Below are 19,895 nucleotides of genomic sequence, written 5' to 3'. Positions count from 1 at the left end.
ATCTGCACAAAGGACCCGAGAGCACAACAAAGGCTAGCAAAAGGAGTTCCGGCTGTGAAAATCCGGATGAAGATTAGAAACAGTGAAAGGAAGTCATTATTTGATAAAGACAATGAATGGAATTACTATGCAATTGAGAAATTGCTTTGAAGAAGTTCATTCCAAGGATCGCAAATCTGTCAAGACGAAGCGCCTCGTCAATGCTTTTGGGCATGGGCAAAAACCCTAGCTACCTATCGTCATGATACAATGTCTGACTCGACCCCCTTACTCCAGTCTAGTCACAACAATATTGAGAATTTCTTCCAGAGTCTTGCCGGCATTCTTGGGATCTTTTGCCACACTCTGCCAAACCTCCCCATGTCTCGGCTCGCTTAACGTGCATTTAGCAACGACATCTGCTCGCTTCTCCTGCAATACTTTGTTAGTTTGCGCTGTGCGGAGGAGTGTTATATTGCTTACTTCAGTGCCATGTTGAAGCAAGAACTTGTAATACCAAGCCCACGTATCGCCAAGGTCACTATCTAACAAGATTGCTTTCTCGAACCAATTTTGGGCCTTCTCCAATCTTCGCTCACCCCAGAAAATCCGTGCAATGGTAACGAACAATATCGGGTCGTTGTCGACTTTCTTGATGGCTTCCAATGCTCGAGGCTTTCGTTGTGTTCGGGCTTCAAGATTCCAGATTGATTCGGTATATAACAGCCCGCTACTGGGAACTTGTTGTAATGCTTGGGCCATAAGATTCTTTGCTTGACTAATGTTGTTACCTCGTCGTTCCAGTCTAACAGACTCGGTCCAGAGCTCCGGTGACTTCGGAACGGCTAGTCGAGCACGATCAAGAATGCCGCGAGCTTTGACAACATTGCCTGCTTTCTCCTCAAGTCTCGAGTAAAGGAGCCAGAGTGGAACAGACTTTGGGCATGCCTTGGTACCAGTACCATATGCTTCACGAGCTTGTGGTAACTTGCCTTCGCCCTCGTATATTTGGCCTTTCATCATCCATAATTTAGCAGCGCCAGGGAACAATTGAAGAGCCTGATTGACCAAGTCAAGAGCTGCATCTGGGTTCCCAAGTTGTCTTTCATATGCCACGCTCTTCATCCAGACACGATCAGTGGGTGCTTCCTGTCTTGCCGTTTTCAGTAGCTCCCGGGCCTGATCTGGTTCTTGGTTCTCAGCTTCCAGCTTCACAGCCGCAAGCCAGATATCTTCGTTGTTTGGATTTTGATTGAAAGCGCGGCCCAACACTCTTCTCGCGTTGTCAATCTCTCCAGCTTGCCACTTCTCTTTAGCCAGCATCATCCACAAGACTTCGCTCTGCGGACATGCTTCAACAGCCTTCTCAAGAAGCTGCCATAATGCTTCCTTCGTTCCGTGATTCTTCTCCAGATCTGCAGCGGCAAGCCACAACTTCCTACTGTTGACAAACACTCGCAACGCATAAGCATAAATGGCGCGTGCAGTTTCGTACTTGCCACGACCAATACTTGAGCGAGCGTCTTCCATCCAGATATCCTTGCGGTCGTCATCTTCGTCGAGACCCCAGCCAAGAGTTTCGCGAATGATGTTTCCGCAGGTCAGAATAGCATCTTCCTCTTCACACTTCTCAGCTTCGGTGATCCATTCTTCTCGCTTCAACATCGCCGATTCTTTGGCAAGAGCCTGTACTGCACGCTTCATAACATTGACCTTGGCTGCATTGCCCATTTGTTCTTGTAGCCGAGCAGCTGCAATCCAAATCTCATGTGACGTAGGAATAGCCTTTCGAGCCTTGTTTAGTACCTTCTGAGCATTCTCCGAAGTCTCTAATCGGGCCAAAGCCAGCCAGAGTTCAACAGAAAGGGGGATAAGTTCAGTTGCCTTCGCAAGTAGTAGTTTGGCATCATCGGGATCCTCTTCCAAGTTGACTGCTTCCTTCCACAACATAACTGATTGGGGGATGTGATCCAAAGCATGTCGAATAACTCGCTTTTTGTCCCTTGGGTCCGATTCCAACTTCATGGCTTCGGTCCAAAGTCGCACAGAGGTATCATTGGCCTTGATGGCAGTGGCAGCAATGATCCTGGCATTCCGGCCTTCGTTCAGTCTAATGTTTTCCAGCCAAGCATCTTCACTTTTTGGACAATGCTCACAGCCTCGGGCAATAACATTGCGGGCAGCTACAGTCTTTCCAGCAAGCTCTTCAAGTCTGGCAGCAGCAATCCAACCTGGAGCGTGCTTTGGATTTGTCTTGATGACAGACTCTAGCAATACTCGAGCTCGATTGATGTCACCAACTTGTGCTTCGCCTTCGTTGATCTGTGATTTTGCCAAGCTCGTGAGGTAGCCTTTGGGATCGATGTTCGTAGCACTTCCGGCAACAGAGTCGCTGCCTGTAGACGCTTGATCCAGCCTAACCTTCAGCACCTTGTCTCGAGCAGCTCCTATATCCGCAAAGTTGGTCATCGTTCCATCTGCTCCATCTCCACCAGCTGGCGCATCATCTGCAACCGTTGTGCCAAGCTCTGTAGAATCTCGGGCGCCGGCGAGAACACTATCAGGTACAGCATAAAACCGTTGTCGCAAAGCTTGCTTGCTTCTTCGATTCTTGCCCGTCAAGTCTCCAACCTCTGGCAGATTTGCCCAATCGTCATCGCTAACGGTACTCAGTGCTCGTTTCAAGTCTGCAAATTGCTGCTGGATCTTGGGATTGTTCCGTTCGTATTCTTCTCGTTCGGCCTTTTCTCGTGCTTCCCTGTAAGTAGAATCGTCGGTAATCTGCTCATCTATTTGCTTATATGATAAACAATCTGTCTTGAGGGCGGATGCGGGGTGTAAATGGAATGGGAGGACCAACCTTCTAGCTTTCCGCCGCCTGTCCATCTTCTCATCTACCTCTTGGTAAATGCGATCTGCCTCGTCGTCATCTTTGTCGTACGCGCCTCCTGCAAACAAGCCAACCTCGTTCTCAGGGTCTTGAAATCGCTCATCGTCATCATCCTCTTCTTTCTTTTCTGGGGCGCCATATGCTGTAGGTGCTGCCGCTCCGAGTTGAGCTGCACGCTTTGCGAGAGCTTCTTTGATTTGGTCTTCGCTGGGACCTTCTCGCGCTGGTCCAAGATCTGAACGTGTTGTAAATCCAGTCGCACCACGACCAAGACCTGCGACGTAGTTCTCTGGCGCAGGTTGGTTTAAGAAGTCTCTTCGACCAGACATGGCTGCGGTGGTGTTTGGAGTTGTGGTGAACTTCTGGAGGCATCAACAGCATAAATTTCGAGATCGGCAAGGCTGAATCACGTGCCAGTTAATCCAATTAGGGCCTAGCGCCAATCGCAGTGTCCTTCCAAAAAGTGTTTTCATACCATTCTCACTTTCTAATGATCCAAGTACGAAACCCTTTTCATCTCAACCTCACTCCTCGGGGCTCCTGGTGACCGTGACTATTTCAAATGCGGTATTATTACAGTATAAGGCAGCCATTGCTGTATCACGGTGCCTTCGGGAGGCCTGAGGCTTGAATCTGGAAATGCACTTTTGAAATCCGTCGGCATTGTTTGTGGCGCTTTTTTGACAAGGATCACGAAATGCACTTCTGTCAGCTGTGTTGAGTGGTTCGCTTCGCAGTACGCCCGCCTGACCACGGCAGCCTCGTTGTGAGATATCAAGATATATAATTGTTGGGCACCGCTTCCTCCGGTCCTCTTTCTTGGGTTCCTCATTCATTTTCACGCTCTTAAGCTAAAGTCATGGGCTCGTCGATCAATCCCACAACACCACCTGGGTCACCACGAGTGTCTTCGGACCCGTACACCTCACTCGGAACTCTCCTGAGAAACACATCGCCGGTTCGGGCCTCCAAACGAGGAAAAACTCTAGTCCGAAATGATGCTCTTTGGGAAACGATAAGGGACGACATATTCCAGATTTATATGGCGCAAGACAATACACTTCCACTGACTATGTTGCTGATTGAGACTAGATACAATTTCAAGCGATCGTAAGTAGCCTCCCCTCCTTCCGGATCAGCCCATTACTAAAATCTAAATGCAGCGAGCGCAAATGGAAAGCGAAATTAAAAGAATGGAATTTTGTGAAGAACGTCACCAAAGCCGAGATGAAAGTAGTGGTCGCCAAAGCAGAGAAACGGGCCACAGAAGACGGCAAAGACACTCTTTTTCTTCACCACGGAAATATAATTCCACCAGAGAAAGTCGCCAATTGGAAACGTAGATTGACAACAATGGCAGCTACTCCGGCTAATCCATATGCTAGTAAGTGCTCTCTTCCAACCAAACCTTCAGACATTGATGACAGGAAGAAACTCCCGCAACCATTGCCTATTTCACACCCATTTACCACAGTCAACCAAATCTCGAAGAGCTACAAGTCTTCCGCTCCACATTTTCACGCGTTACAATTGGTGGAGAGGTCAAGCCGAAATCACTGTTTCTTCCTGCCAGATATTCAGTGCGGGCAACCGGGCAGGGACCAGAAGAGGTTGTTAACGCAAAGCCAGTGCCACCCTCTGGACGGAATCGTCGCGAAGTAGAAAACTTTGACTATATGGACAACAGCACTACAACATTTAGTGTGTCAACGCGAGGTGCATGGAGATCAGAAATTACCCGTGAAGACCTTTCTACGTTTCCTTCGGGGTCTGTACTGTCGATTACAGAGTATTTTGCTTACACACTAGGTCTGTAGATCTGAGCATTTTGATCTGTGAGTGGCTGACGTGGAGCCTAGACTCGGTTCAACTTGGATCTGGCAAACTTGAATCTATACTTGCCTCTTGGAGTATCCCAGAGATCAAAAGTCGATACCACGCCCTTGAATACTTGCAACTGCAAGTCAAACGAGATGGGCGAATCCTCCGCTTCAGGCCTGGTTTTATCCGAGACTTTATCACCTGTCATACAGACGATATTAATTCCCCAAATATTCCTCGCGACTTTACGCCATCTGATCGACTACCGTTTCACCATGCCGAACTTCAAGACTCAGTGTATGCAGCCCTACTTGAAGAACTTGGTCTAGCATTAGTCAGGAACGATGACTCGCCAAGAGCTATCATTATAGCCAGCATTATGGTTCAATCCCTGGACATAGTGTCACGGGGTGGGACTCCTGATAGCCTTGTTGGAAGGTGGCATCACGACCAAGATTTCTTCGAAACATCCATCCCGTACCTCCAAAACGCTTTGAGGAACTCTCTCTACCACATTCGTCAAGCTTTTGGATGGGACTTTGCTCTGGCAAGACTACTCGGAGATATGCTGGACAAATCATATCAGCAGCTCGGGTGGACGTCCGCTTGGGACTGGAGACAAGATATTGACGTATCAGAACATGGACTTGGAAAAACTATTTGCGAATTAAGTGAAGAACGCGTTGCATTAGTCGAGAATGACTTCGAGACAGACGATCTATATTTCCAGTTTATCCAGCCACTACTCCGCAGCATTGCAGTCCATATCATGACGCCCTTGCAAATTGCTCGCATATATAACAACATTTACATTCACATCTTGCGTCGAGAGGCAGACGATAGAGGCGGATGCGGATTTTGCCAACTCGAAACTCCAGTCGTTGTCTATTTCAAAGATGCAAACGGATCGAGGAAAGGTACTAGTTCAAAGACTGTGTGTGATAGGTGCGAGCTCCTTATGAAGAATAGCATTCAGCACCTTGAAGTGCTCATGACTACTACCTCTAAACAACCCATACCAGATGAAGCTCTCGAATTATATGTCAACACCAAAAGACGCCTGATCGCAGAGCTAAATGGCTTACCTGGAAGCCAGCCATCTTGAAGAGGAGAGGTGGAGGGGTACTAGTGGAGTCATTCCGGATGGTCATGGCGTTTGACATAATTTACATCTTTTTTGCTGCTTCTAGTTCTATCTGCACATGCGTGGTGTTTTAGATCACTCGATTTGCTTCACATACCAATCACATTTCTTCTTCTCTGAAAAGCATGACCATCTCATATCTTCTCCTTTACTTCACAATATCTTGCTCAAGCACCTCGACGGTACCTCACTTCTTTCTTCCTCATCTGAATACCGATTATCGTCTTTTATAGTACTTCCTAGCTTTGCACCACACGTTTGCTCCCTGCTTACCTTCCTTCCACTGTCTCCCTTGGAACCCATTTCAATTGACAGCTTCGCACCACACCTGTGCTTCCTACTGGACTTCCTTCCACCCTTTCCCAACCCATCTCAATAGATAAATACGTCCCTTCTATCGATAAGCATCCATCCACTACACCCTCCGTCTATACAGCCAGGATCTCATAAACCACAAACATGACCAAATTTCATCAAAAGCCTCTCAATCTCATTCCTTCCTTCCAATTCACAAGTCCCATGCTGAAGAAAGGATCCGCGGACCCCCTTCTAGTCGACAGTGGATATCTTTACAACACAACACAAATCGCAAAGCCCCAGGCTAAAGTCAGAGTCAATATGCTACATTAAGATAGAACCAAAAGTCATGGAAAAATGCCTAATTTTGGTGGAAAGATAGCGTTGTATTCAAAATAGCTTCACCTCTCCACTCTAGTCTCCGAATTTTACCTTCCCACGAGGTCTATTATCTACTCATCCACACGATCATTCCCCAAATCTCAAAGCCATCCCTCTATTCCCCTTCAGGACGTCGTTCTCTACACCAAGATACCCACCACACTCACCTATCATCTGCCATCTACCATCTATCCACCCATACCTACCTATCTACCAGAAACCTAGAAACCCAGGAACCCAGGACACTACAAACCTCGAGACCGCTTTCCCCCAGAGCATAGCTCAGGCGCTACCCCATATGGGAAAAAAGCGGAGGGAAGCTTTTACGAAAGTGAAAGGAGGCACAGAGAGAGAGAGAGAGAGAGAGATTTCATGAGATCACGAACATTCTTTGGATTTATTAAGAATCTATGCTACGCAACGTAACCCATCTCGTGAACTCATCAGGAAACTCAATGCAGAAGAAGGCAAAAAAAAAGTCTCTCATTCATCATCATAACTCATTAAAAGCGCATGCATCACCCCCATCACCATCACCATCATCATCATCATTAAAACCAGAAAAAGAGAATTCGTAATCCAACACACGCGCATCCATGTCCCTCATCTCTCCCAAAAAATTGCATGCCATGCCATGCCACCCAACCCAACCAACGCCTTTCCAAACCAACTCAAACAACAGAAAAAGAAAAAGAAAATCAATACCGATCCGTATCCCTCCTACTCCTCCTTCTCCTCTCCCTAGCACCATCATCAATTGACTCTCGACTCCCAGCAGCAGAACCACCCAAACTCCCCGCCTCCTCAACAAAGCCTCTCAGGAGATCCTTCCACGATTTCTTGCCCTCAAACACGTCCCCGAAGTCTTTTGCCCATTTCTCGACCATTTCTTGGGGTTTACCTCCTTCTCCTTCTTCCTCTTCACTGTCATCTTGATTCCTGCCTCGCCGTCTATGATCTCTCGCAAGCGATCGATCGTCGTAATCCGTCCGGGAAGATTGTCCGCCTGATCCGAATGTTCTTGCACCACCTCTAAATCCTCGCTGAGAATCCCCGTGCAGCCAACTGACCCCTCCTCTCCAGTTCGAGTTGCGAGGTCGATACGCGTTCCCATCCCTGTCTAACGGCCGCCCTTCCGCATCAAAGCGATCGGGCAGCGTCTCGACCTCGCCAGACGATTCGTCTGAGGACGGGCTAGGGCTCCGACTCGCGGTTCGTTGGCTGCGGCGGTAATTTGGTCGATTGCTACTTGGGTCTGAGTTTCTGCGTCGACGGCGGGCGCGGTGCCGAGTCAGGTCTTGCGAGTCGAACGTTGAAGACGGGGATGATTCGCGGGGATGGGTCCGGCCGGCGCGGGCTTTGACGAGGGAGTTTGAGGGTGAGGGGGCGATGTCGTGGTCCGAGGTGTGGTCGTGGGGTGTAGATTGATGGATGCGGGCTAGTGAGCGGGAAGAGGTTGGGGAGAGGGGACTGAAGGAGACGGATTTTGCTGGTCTTTCTGGGGAGTTTGAGCGGGAGGGAAGAGGTGAGGGTGTTGCTGTTGATGGTGGGGTGTAGGTTACACCGCCTGGAGATCATTGTTAGTTTGTGGTTCAAAAAACAAAGTGAGAGAAAGAAAGGAGATGTGACGAGCAAAGCTAAGACGCACCCTCCTCAGCGCTCTCCAAGGGATCGCGACTACGTCTCTGCTGATGCTGATCATGTTCCTCTTCAATGGGAACAGTAGGAGGCGGAGGGAAATACGGCGCTGCCGGTATTGACGAAGCAGTAGCAGGATTGATATTAGGAGGGACATAAGGAGTCTGACGAGATGTAGTGTCATTACTCACATTGTCACCTGTTCGAGGAGGGTAACCATATGGATCATGATTAGGGGGTTGTTGACCTGCATAGTCTGCTGGGTTATAAGGTGGGATATTCGTCTCATTCACATGAGGTGTACTTTGATTGTTGTGATGAGTGAACCCTGCTGGTGCTTGAGGAGGTGGTGCGAATTGGTTGGTTTCTGGGTAGTATGAACCGCCTGATGCGTGAGGAGGTGATGGAGAGTAACCATCATCGGGATAGTTTCGTGCATAGTAATTCTCAGGTGGGGCCTCTTCTTCATATCCTGATCTCATTTGTTAGTATTACAAGAGAAATGAGATACATGACTTTGATAAACATGGTATATATAAGGAAAACATCATCTCTTCGGAATCAGGTTCGACAAACGTCTTGCCAAACTGGTCCTAATAGATGATGCGGAGCGAGAACGAGATCTTGAGTGCTGGGGGTCCTCACGTCTTCGTTCCCTCTCGCGTTCCGCCTCCTTCTTTTCCTTCCTCTTCTTATACTGATTGATACCGATTGCCGCCGCAGCTGTTCCGGCAGCGGCACCCGCGATGTCTCTTACTCGACTATGACTTCGTGAGCGTCTTCGCGAAGGTCTTCGTTCGGCCGAGTCAGAGGACGAGTCTCTGCGGCGTGATCGACTGCCTCTGGTTGCACCGTATGCCGCACCAGCCGCGACGGCAGCAGGATCATAATCGTAGCCTTGCTGGTAGGCTGGAGTGTGGGTGTATACGGGTTCAGTACCGTACTGAACCATTCCTAATTCGGGGTCAACACCAGGATCAGAATACGCTCCAACAGATCTGGCTCTCGACCTGCTTCTCCTCCGCTCCCTTCTGTCTTCTTCTACTTCCTCTCTGACGTCCTCCTTCGCCTTTCTGTTCTCGTATAACCCTGCAACAGCAGCGCCTGCGAGTCCAGCACCTGCGATTTCGGCTCCAGTTCTTATCCTAGATTTAGATCTTGATCCATTGCGTTGACGAGATTTGTTCCGGAAATGCTCTACAACACCAGCAACGGCTGCTGTGGCCGCTCCAGCCTTTGCGATTGTTGATGCACGGTGCTTGGGATCCGCGTGAACACTTCTGCTTCTTGTACGAGCTCGGCGATCATCGTAATCGTCATAGTCATCATCATAAGAGCGACGTCTTGACAAACTTCGAGTCCGACTGCGACCTCTGCGTATTTCCTCGTTATTTGCTTTGCGGTTGGAGACATATTTCGCAGCGGCTGCAGCGGCAAGACCAGCTGCTGCCAAACCGATTGCAGTCTTGATCTTTCTGTGCGAATGTCGACTGCTGGATCTTGATCGTGATCGACTCCCGTCTTCTCTGCTCTCACGATAACGACTTCTGGCTCTCGTAATGACTTCAGCGCCAATGGCACCAAGAGCTGCACCTCCAATCATCTTTCTGCCACGATGGTCGCCACCTGTTCCTTGCTTAGATGCATGATTCGCAAGTAAAGCAGCTGCACCTGCGCCAGCCAAAGCACCTTCTGCGAGATGTCTCTTGTGATGTGGACTGTGGGATCGACTGCGTTCTCTTCGAATGATCTTCTTTCTTACGACATAGTCCTCGTCACTGTATTCATCACCACTGACTGAGTCCCGAGGTCGAACGTCTCTGCGATCGTATCTCTCAAGTGCAAAATCCTCGTCGCTTCGTCTAGCATCCCCACCTCGGACTTCTCGGACATCGCGACGGTAGTAGTATTCATCTTCTTGTCTTCTCGGTTCGGGTCGTGGTTCAGAGCGTTCCTCTCTTATTTCTTGTCTCACAATCTGCACTTCTTCTCTTGGTGGAGGCAGGACGATGGGAGGTGGTTGTGGCGCTTCCTGCACGATAATCTGCTGCGGTTCTGGCGCTCTCTGGCGAATGATGATGGGTTGTGGCGGCGGTTCAGGGCGGTCATAATATTCTGTCTCTCGTTGATATCTCTCGAGCTCATATGGTTCTTCCCGTCGTTCAGTTGTTCTTTTCTCAACTCTGACGACATCAGTCTCGCGAACGTCCCGTTCCGACTCCCATGGTCTAGCCGCCCGTTCCCAAGGTCTCATCGGTTCTGGTTCGCGGGTATCCCGCTCGTAGACGACTGTTCTTGTGCGCTCCCGTTCAGGTTCTCGAGCTGGTTCTGGCTCGCGATCCCTTTCGTAGACGACAGTTCTTGTGCGTTCACGCTCTGGTTCGCGGGCTGGTTCACGCTCGATGTATCGTTCGCGTTCGACGACGGTGGATCGTGGACGGATATCGATGGCCGAACGGGGTCGCTCAGGTTCCCAGCGCTCAACGCGACGGTCGACCTCGATGTGCTCTGCTCGTGGAGCAACGTCCAATCGTGAACTGCGGCGATCAACTTCGACTTCTTCGACTCGACTCGGGGTCACTCGGTAGCGTTGGACAGTGCGATAGGATCCGTCACCTTTGGCTCTGCGGCTGAAGGTCGATCGAGTATCGTCGTCGGACTCGTAGTCGTCGCGATAACTGCGCACCACTCTCGTAACTTCGGGCATCGTGACGTTGTATATTTTGGTGTATTGTGCGACGGTAGCAACTGTGCCCGGAGGCGGGTGTGATGAATTTATTGCTGAGCTTGCAACGATACGAGAGGTGTTGTGATCAGGTTTTGTGAGGTTGTGGGTGTTGTGTTCTCGTTGGGAAGAGGGGAGTGGTAAGTGATGGTGGGGTCGAGGAGTGGTTTGTAGTGAATGGACAGGATGCGTCGTAAATTTGGGTGCGAGCCTTGTCTGCTGTTGCACAGGCCAGTTGCAAGCCTCTTCTCTTCTTTGCCCCTCACACCGGCTGAAGTAGGACCCACGTTGCAGAAGGCGCAGAAGGAGAGAAGATGGGAGATGCGAGAGAGAGAGGGCAGGGTATTGACTGGAAGGAGGGATAAAGGTGGTGAGGTGAGAATCTGTGGTCGGTGTCTGCTGCGTTCTCTTCCCAGCCTTATGCCAAGATAATCATGAGATGAGCCAGTGATACTGTAGTAGGGCGCCGAGAGTGCGAGCAGAAGGAAGAAGGGAACGCAAGCGGATGCACTTTGGCTGTCGGGGAGTGACAAAGCAGCAATTGGATGATTGTCTTGCTTCTCTTGCTTCTCTTGCTGCTCTCGAGCTGCACGTCCAGGGAATCTTTGCAGTGGTGATTGGCAGAGGCCGGAGTTCGGGATGCAGGTGATGCTGGTGTTGTTACGTGCGTCAGACGGCAATACCTCGTGAACCAGAGCACAGCACTCGAGTTCAGAAGCAGAGTCCGACTCAGACTCGAACTCGGTGACAGCGGCAACCGTTGGGCGAGAAAATAGTGTCTTGGAGACGGCGGCCGGTGGAGACTCCCAGTGGCTGCAGGAAAGTAAAAGAATAGAGTCGAGTAAGTTCGGAATTTGGAGCCGGAGGTAAGTAAGTAATAGTAGTGGCGATTGAATAGACTTCGGCTTCTGTGTAACTCTGGTCGAAGTTTGCGATGAGTCGTCTCTTCTCTTTGCCTGTGAAGATTCCGGAAAATTCCAAAAGCAGGTTCCCGCGTCGAGTCCTCTCTGGTTCCAAGGTTTCGCTCTTCCCACCAGAATTTATCGTCACGAACGGGATTGTTTATGTACGGACACGTCGACCACCACACAAACCAAGGAATATTGAAAGCAACGAGTTGGACAGACGACAGTAAACAGTTATTTTATTATGGAGCAAATGGAGAGTAATTGCCCAGTATTGATACCTTAAGTGAGGTTTGCTATACCCAACCTCCCCTTTTCTGTTGGCGCAATTCCAAGCTGGAGAGGGAACCCCGGTCCATGATTATGTACTTGGTACGTCATAGCTAGCCATGATTCACGTTGTGAGAAAATGGAAATTCAGAAGCCTTGAGTGCCGTGCGAACATTTCTCTCTGGTGGTCGGAGGTCTGAGAGTAAGAAGATGTGTTCTGTGAGAGATATTGTGGCTGCGCCCCGCGGTCGATGAACTCCTGACCTTCCCCAGTAAATTATAGCCACTTTGACGGTGTGAGAAAGAGAAGAGAAGAGAAGAGAAGAGAAGAGGAAGACACACATGAAAATCTTGATTAGTCACTTGGCGGAAAACTTTGATTGGTCCCATGCTGAGTCGGATGTCGCCGGCGGGAGCAGCAACGATCTCCACACAACAGGGGAGGAAAGACACATGGAAGCGAGGGGGCATCTTCAACTCAGCCTCCACAAGCTTAACTTCCGACAACCACACCTCTTTTAACCTCACTCCTCTCTAACACACCACTGTTGCCTCACATCCACAGCCTCACTCTCCTGCATACGTTTCAACTTGTTACCTGTCTCTACTGCTGTGTCAGTCCAATCATCTCATCACCATGCACCACAACGGTCACTCAATCCAGTCCCGGGCTGTGGAAATGGTGTGCATTAATGCAAAGTTAACTGAAAACCCTGGGGTATCTGTCTGCCTTCCTTAACGCCTTACCATACAATGTATGCTGTCCGACCTCAGTCAAGGATCAGCCTCGAATTCTTAATGACAAACGCCGTTTTCAGTTAGGAAAAAGGAAAGAATCCCAGAACGAAACCACAGTAAGGCTGCCCAATGAATCTATCAGTCCACCCCACCGATCATCCCTCCCGCCGCTTCGTTCCAGAATACCCATCCATGCAACTTTCCCTCCCATCTACTCGGTGATCCCTCCAACGAATGAACGCCAGAAGAAACACATCGCTAGTTATCAGGCAGCCAGATGTCGAAAGAAGCACAGCCTTACGCCCCGAAGATTAACAGACGAGGAACCGAGATGAGGAGAAGAACGTGGCCTAACGACGAGCTCGCTGAGCCGCAATCTTGCGGGACTTGGTAGTCTTCTTCTTGGGAGCCTTTGGAGGTGGAGCCTTCGGAGCCTCCTCCTTCTTCTCGAATTGTCCGTATCCATTGAGGACGAACTCAAGTAGATGGTTAGCCCACTCCATCATCTCAACGTGGTACGTCAAATTCTCAACCTCGGGAACGACAACTTGACCTGGCTGACGAATCTTGGCGAAGGCCTTTGCAATCTCAGGGAGAAGGAAGTTCTTGTGGAAATGAGCAGCAAGAGCAGCGCTTCCACCACAGAGAATGATGAGAGTGTTGGCGAGTTCGTAAAAGGGGACACCCCAGCTCATAACATAGTCGACATCATCCTTTGTGGCATCAGCAACGACAATCTTATCCTTCCAAACCTTGAGAACAATCCCATCGAGCTTGCGGAATAGTGGATCGCGCTCCATAATTGGAAGTCCAGGAATTTCTTCTTCATTTACAGGTTCCTCCTCCGAGTTGCTATCATCGTCCATTTCCTCATCCTCAGGTCGAATCTCGAACTTCTGGAACATGTGCAAGATCTCGAGGACGTTGGGATCAACAGGTTGAGAGTGATCAATCGTAAATTCCTCGTCAGTTTCGGTAGCTCTCTCCTTGCCTTTGCCCTTATAATCATGTTGGCCTTGAGAAGTAGAGTGCTCCAAGCCGATGTACTTATCGAAAGATTGGCTGTTGCCGTCAGCCTTGGCGAGGTACTGGGCATGATAGCTCTGGGTTTCGATGGGGTCATGGTTGAAAGCTCGGACTTTGCCCTTGGTATCAGCGTAGTGTTGAGCATCAGCGTAGGGTTGAGCATCAGTGTAGGGTTGAGCATCAGAGCTGGCTACCCCGAAGTCATGAGTCTCCTCGTCCTCGACAGTCGTATGATACTTCGGGACCGATCGACTGCCAGTGGCTTCAGGAATAGCGGTTGTCTCATCAGCAGCTCGACCCTTTCCTTTGTCTTGACTGTTTACTACTGCTTCGTTCTTTCTTCGTTCTTGCTCTCGGATAGCGACTGCTTGGGCGTATTCCTCATCTGCAGCTCGAGCCTCCGCGGTCTCTTCCTTTCTATAATCAACCAGAACATCCCAGTAGTGCTTTGCCAAAGCTGGTGCATCGATTTCTTCGCAGAGGGGAAACAGTGGAATGCGAGGTCCTGGCTTGTACTCAATATCGCTGATAGTAGACATGACAGATCCTCTGTAGACAGTGGCACCAAGAGACTTGTACAAGCTGTTATGACCCTCAGCAGCGTCGATATGCTCCTGGAAAGCTTTGTTCAAGTCACAGACACCCTCGTCGTCGTGAATCCTAGCCAGATACTCCTCTTGGACCTTGGTGTCTCCGTTTGCCATCTTAATTCTGCGAATTTGGCTGTCAAGAGCTCGAACATAATCCATCTTTGCAAAGCTTTGCCTATCAGATTGCTCCTTGTACATGATGGCCCAAGCTTCAAAGTCAGCCTCGATATACTCGCGAGTGGGGTCCATTTGGTGCTTGAAAGCTTCGACGAATTCGTAGGAATCTTGTCCCATCATCTCCCAGCCTAGCTTCACAGCCTGAAACTCTCCGACAACATCGAAATCCACGTCGTAGGTGTGGACACTCATGACACGCTTCTGCTTGTCGTCATCCCAGAAGCCAGACTTGATGGTGATGGTTTCACGAGCGCTGCTGCTGCCACTCGATTCTCCGTTGTTTGACATAGTTGAGGCATAGACTTGGTCGTCTTCTGAAGCGGCCGTGACTGTGATGATAGGAATTGCTGAAGTAGCTGACTGGTTGGCCTTAGCGGCTGCCTCTCGTTCTACCTTCTTCTTGGCGAGTTCTTGGAGTTCATTGCGTGCCTTCTCTCTTACGAGCTTCTCTTCGGGTGTTTGGTCGGCAGTGTGAATCTCAACGATCTTGTGTCCATCAGCCAAGGTAGTAGTTCTGACGTTGGTGACAGGAGCACGAGCGGGAGCATCAGGATCGGTGTAGTGTGTGCGTCGATAGCAAGATCCGACTCCTCCAGTCAATCGTGAATGCATACCGGGCTTGGCATTCTCATCCTCCCAAGCTTCCATACACTTCTCAATCTCAGCCTCACTCAAGTCCTTGTCCTGCTTGATGATCTTCCAGTGCTTTGCTCGAGCCTCGCGGTACTCCTTCTCGCCTTCGTGGACGCTCTTGGCGTAATCTTCACCGTCCTTCCGAGCGGTCTTGCTCTTCGACTTGAGACCAAACAACTTCTTCCAAGAATTAGGTTCCGTAGACAACAAAGCCGCCTCCTCGTACTCCAACGCCTCGATAATCGCATCTCGGGTGTCGATGAACTTGCCAGCCGTATCCTCTCCGCGCGCACGGTACATCTCGATGACCTGGTAAGCGGCGATGCGTTCGTAAGGGACGGAAACGCGACCGGTCTCGTGAAGGGTCTTCTCGCGGAAGTCGATCTCCTTCTTGATGCATGCGATGGCCGGAACGATTTTATTGCCGTTCTCGGCGAGGATGGAAGAGGCGTAGCCAGGTCGGACTGGGTAGCCGTCCGCGGCACACTTCTTCAGGACGATTTCGAGCAGTTTGATGTCCACGGAGACCGGGCTGGAGGGTTGTTAGCGTTGTTTTGATGGATGGAGGAAGGGCGCGAGATTGGGGAGGGGAGAGTGGTTGTAAGGAGGAGAGGGATTCAAAAAGGAGAGTGGTCTCGGAGAAGAGAGTGAGTGCCAGGAGGAGCGTTGCCCGCAAAAGGAGGGTGATTCAAGAAAGAGCTCGATCCCCAAGAGGATCGCAATCTCCAAGAAGGAGCGCGATCTCCCAGAAGAGCGCAATTTCTTGAAAGAAGATGGTCTTTAAGCTAGAGGACGATCTTCAAGAGAATCGCGGTCTCCAAGAAGGAGTGCGGTCTTCAAGAAGGAGGCTTGTTCCCAAGGAGAAGAGCGCTTCTCAAAGGGAGACTTCTCCCCTCAAAGAAGAGATCTCCACCTCAAGAAAGAGAATAAAGGCAGGAGAATGCTGGGCAAGAGAAGAAGAAGGGATACATACACAGAACCACTCCCACCCACCGCGTACCGGTGGTCGCAAAGTGCGTTGTCGCACTTTCCCACCCCGCCGCAAGCCTTCTGGTATGACTTCTTGCCGTGCCTCTTGTTGAGTTTCTTAAACTCTTCGGCCAGGCTGCGCTCCCAGAGCGCAGCCTGACCGACGGACGACAGTTGCTCGAGACGAGCCTTGACTTGCTCCTCTGCGGAAGCCATTTCTGCGCGTTGGAGATTGTTGTTAGTTGGTTGTTGGGAGAAGAGGAGACGAGGAGAAGAAAGAGATCGAGGGAGGGAAGCGCGGGGTTTGGCGCTAAGGAAATTTTTAGGGTGTTGATGGACGGTTGGATGGACAAGAACTGACATCGGTTGGCCGCTTGGCTTGTATTGTGTTGTGTTGTTGTCGATAAGCGGTAGGGGATAGGCGGAGCGAGTTGGCAATACAAGCTAGCCTGCCTCTAAGCTCTTGACAACAACACAATACAATGACTTCAGTTGTCCGCAACGTATGAGGACAATCTCCGTGCAAGACAGTAGGGAAGTGGGGTAAGGGATGGAACAGGGATAGGGAGAGAAAGAAGAAAGGTTCACGTACGCAGCGGACCATCTCTCACCTGGGCCGGAGCCCGGCGATTTTGGGTGTCTGTAAGGAAGTTAGTAACTGGTTCTTTTTGGTTTCTTTTGTAGTTTGGGGGTTGGTTCTGGAAGACGGAGAAGGGGGGTGAACGAGATTCGGACAGAGACCAGAGAAGGAGAGTGGAGCAAGAGAAGGAGTGAAGAAGCAAATTGAGTAGAGGAGCAGGACAAGGTTGAAGAGCAGATTCTCTGACGGTGAACAGGTTTGGTTCTTTGCTTTTCTTTGCCAAGGGAGATTATTTAATGTCCCTGGCTTGTTGGGAGACGCAGAATGGTTTGAATACTTGGAATACAGGACAAGGAGATAGATGCTTGGAAATATTAAAGGCTCTATCTCTGGGTCTGGGGCTTGCAGTACCTGAAGGCATTCGATTGTCCAGGAGGTATCCGAGACAACGGGAAGAAGAATGCTTGAAAGCTGTGTTTGAAGACTTGGTATGTTCCTTGATCATGCTAACATTGAGCTACAGAGTACACTCCGGTATTATCCCACCAGGGGTTGGACAACAAGGTGTGTCTTTGAAGAGCAAGATGAAGGCACTTGAAGAGGAAGGTCATTGTCTAAAGGAAAGAAGCAAGTGTTCAAGCGCAAGACATTGCTCCTTGACAACCGAAGGAATGGAAAGGAAACATCTCCGTCTTCGAAGACATCACAAGTGTGGACTGGAATCTTGAGATATGTGGCAAGTACCATTGCACTGGGAAAGAGGTGCATTGAGGATTACTTTGTATCGTTTGCAAGAGGAGAGGCTCTGTCTCAAGTACTCATCAAGTGAGGTCTCGGCTGTCGATAACAGCAAAGCATGAGCTTGATAGAAATGTACATTGGCTTGGTGAAGAAGTATCCTCATCAGGCATGAGGCTTTGCCTTGGAAGTCCAAGCTCGAGGCAAGGTTGGAAAGCAGATGCAGTACGGTGAATGCAAAGTTACAGGAACATACTGAAGCAATACTTGTAGTCAATGATGACTTGTTCCTTCTAGGGAGAGCAAGTGGACTACTTGATACCGTGAAGCTTGATGAAGTGTCTTCACGTGACAATGTCTCAGTAGAAGAGTGCTTCACCTCGAAGCTCAAGCTTGAGATGGGAGTTTGAAGGCAGATACAGAAAGAAAAGGCAGAACAGTGAAGGCAAAACAAAATTGCAGAAGCAGGATGAAGCAAAGCAGTGAGAAATGGGCTCCCTTCCTGAAAGATCAAGTGAACTACTTGATCTCATGGAGCTTGATAAGAGGTGCCTTCAAGCCTGGGGGCTCGGGTGAATGGAGGCTAGCATGAAGCTTGGGGTATAAGAAGGGGCATTGCACCTGGTTCAGCATGTAAATCTAAAACCCGCCTGAAGAAGCTTCTGAAGCAGCCCAGTTCCGCGCTGGTGGGCCAGGCTTTACAGCTTCTTGTTGAAAGGTGTTGAGAGCTCTAACTTGAAGCCGTGATTTCTTGCTAGCTTTGCTAAAGGCCAGCCACTGATAGCTGTATGACCGCATTCCCATCTCATGGAGACTTGGCAATGGACGGTAGTTGACAACAGTTGCTGTCATCTTATCCCAGTCCACGGATCTTTGATATCGACTCAAGTGAAGCGCGCAATTGTAATTGACAAGACAAAGCACCTTGACAACGAGGCTCCATCTCGGAACCCTCCTGTGTTGGTGTGCCGTAATATGAATAATAAACAAAGCTCTCGGAGTGTGTAAAGCGCGCGCAAGTGTAGAGGGGTAGGTAGGGAGGTAAGTGAAGCAAAGGAATATCTGTACGTACAGTAAGGAAACTCCTGTTATTCAATATCACGTTAGCCATTGCTCTAAAGTCGTGGAAGAGAGTGAGTACGTACAGCCAACTCCTCCTTTGACGCCATCTTGGAAGATCCTGTATTCAACGTTAGTCAATACTCCTTACTCTCTCTTGTTACCGCTTCGAGTCTTCTTCTGCTACCCAAGCTAGGCTTGGATCGAGGATCGAGGCCGCGCAGCTCTGTAAACAGATCGAGGACAAACCGCACAGCAAGTATCTCCTGCTCTTTGAAAGAAACAAAGATCGCAAGAAGGTCCTCTATCTGCGAAAGGGGGGGGCTGAATGAATAAAGAAAGTTGTTGTGACGTACCGACGCTGCTGAGGAGAGAAAGAGGGGAAGAGAAAGCTGAAGAGAGGAGGGAGGTATCTTGGAAAATTTACGTGGGATACACCTTTCCCGTTTGGGACGCTGTGCGGTTGTGATACTGGTGCGGTTTGGGTACTGTACTGGGCCGTGGAGGAGCGTAGAGACCGATGCGGCAGTCTTGGTTTTGCTGCGAGATCTGGGAGGAACTTTCGGGAATGGTAAAGTGCTTTGTGAGGGTATATCTAAAGTCTTGAGAGACGTAATTGGGAATACTGTGAGGAGGAGACTTTGTTATTGCGTTCTATTCTACATTTATAGATCCGCTAACTTTTATACTGAGCTGGGATCTTTGGGAGGTTCGAGGGGACTGGACCTGAGGATATGTTCAATACTCAGTCAAAAGTATATGGTTACAACCCATCAATTGAACCTGGCTGATACTTCACAGCTACACAAACGTCTTGCAGATATCATATAATCTTACCCGATGGAAGTTCATTCAAGCTATCGAACCAGAATACACCAAGAGCGAGCTCCTAGCTCTAGCATTTCCCGACCACCAGCAGGAGAGATATGATCAAGGCGGCACCTCAGAGTATTCAAAGGGGGCTGTAAATCGTCGGGTATTAACAAGCTTCGACAAGGAGTCTCCAGGGACAGTGATGGATCACTGCTGTTATTCTTGTGGTAAGTCAAGACTTGTTCTACTTGTTATGTCGAGGCTTCAACCTACTGTACCACGAGGAGCAAATTCTCACAAAGAGTTATGCTGACGGTTGGTGCCTACAACAGATACAGATCAACAGCATATGGGAAGTCATCAGGAGGCACGTGGTGGTTAGGAAAGGCGCGAAAATACGATTGGATTCACGTCGAAGCTGAGGTTTCGGCGCCGAGAGGGATGACACATATATCTGGTTATTTCTACGAAGGCATACCATCCCTGACACTTAATAACATCCATCTACGAGTCAAAGGAGCG

General features: G+C 49.6%; 4 protein-coding genes across 4 annotated transcripts; 1 reads left to right on the top strand and 3 right to left on the bottom strand.

Annotated features, from left to right (window-relative positions):
* Positions 1–113: 113 nt before the first annotated feature.
* LY89DRAFT_685889 (uncharacterized protein) lies at positions 114–3,221 on the bottom strand. The gene is made up of 3 exons (XM_018215164.1): positions 2,840–3,221; positions 463–2,737; positions 114–411 (listed from the first exon to the last, which is right to left on the bottom strand). Exons 1-3 carry the CDS (start codon positions 3,196–3,198, stop codon positions 268–270), a joined length of 2,778 nt encoding a protein of 925 aa, XP_018070386.1. The 5' UTR covers positions 3,199–3,221; the 3' UTR covers positions 114–267.
* A 153-nt stretch (positions 3,222–3,374) lies between these two features.
* On the top strand, positions 3,375–6,065 carry LY89DRAFT_783260 (uncharacterized protein). Its single transcript, XM_018222660.1, has 4 exons — positions 3,375–3,979; positions 4,033–4,253; positions 4,301–4,678; positions 4,729–6,065. Exons 1-4 carry the CDS (start codon positions 3,729–3,731, stop codon positions 5,793–5,795), a joined length of 1,917 nt encoding a protein of 638 aa, XP_018070385.1. The 5' UTR covers positions 3,375–3,728; the 3' UTR covers positions 5,796–6,065.
* A 927-nt stretch (positions 6,066–6,992) lies between these two features.
* On the bottom strand, positions 6,993–10,857 carry LY89DRAFT_708053 (uncharacterized protein; the record flags this gene model as incomplete). The annotated part of the gene is made up of 5 exons (XM_018217656.1): positions 6,993–7,429; positions 7,583–8,079; positions 8,161–8,622; positions 8,796–10,333; positions 10,370–10,857. 5 exons carry the CDS (start codon positions 10,855–10,857, stop codon positions 7,211–7,213), a joined length of 3,204 nt encoding a protein of 1,067 aa, XP_018070384.1. The 3' UTR covers positions 6,993–7,210.
* Positions 10,858–13,138: 2,281 nt separating this feature from the next.
* Positions 13,139–16,399, bottom strand: LY89DRAFT_735172 (uncharacterized protein; the record flags this gene model as incomplete). The annotated part of the gene is made up of 2 exons (XM_018219983.1): positions 13,139–15,746; positions 16,188–16,399. The coding sequence occupies 2 exons, from the start codon at positions 16,397–16,399 to the stop codon at positions 13,139–13,141; spliced, it is 2,820 nt and encodes a 939-aa protein (XP_018070383.1).
* Positions 16,400–19,895: the final 3,496 nt, after the last annotated feature.

The sequence above is a fragment of the Mollisia scopiformis genome (assembly GCF_001500285.1).
Source record: "Mollisia scopiformis unplaced genomic scaffold LY89scaffold_14, whole genome shotgun sequence".
NCBI lineage: Eukaryota > Fungi > Ascomycota > Leotiomycetes > Helotiales > Mollisiaceae > Mollisia > Mollisia scopiformis.
The sequence above is the reverse complement of the archived record's forward strand: the minus strand, read 5'-3'. Positions and strand labels throughout refer to the sequence as shown.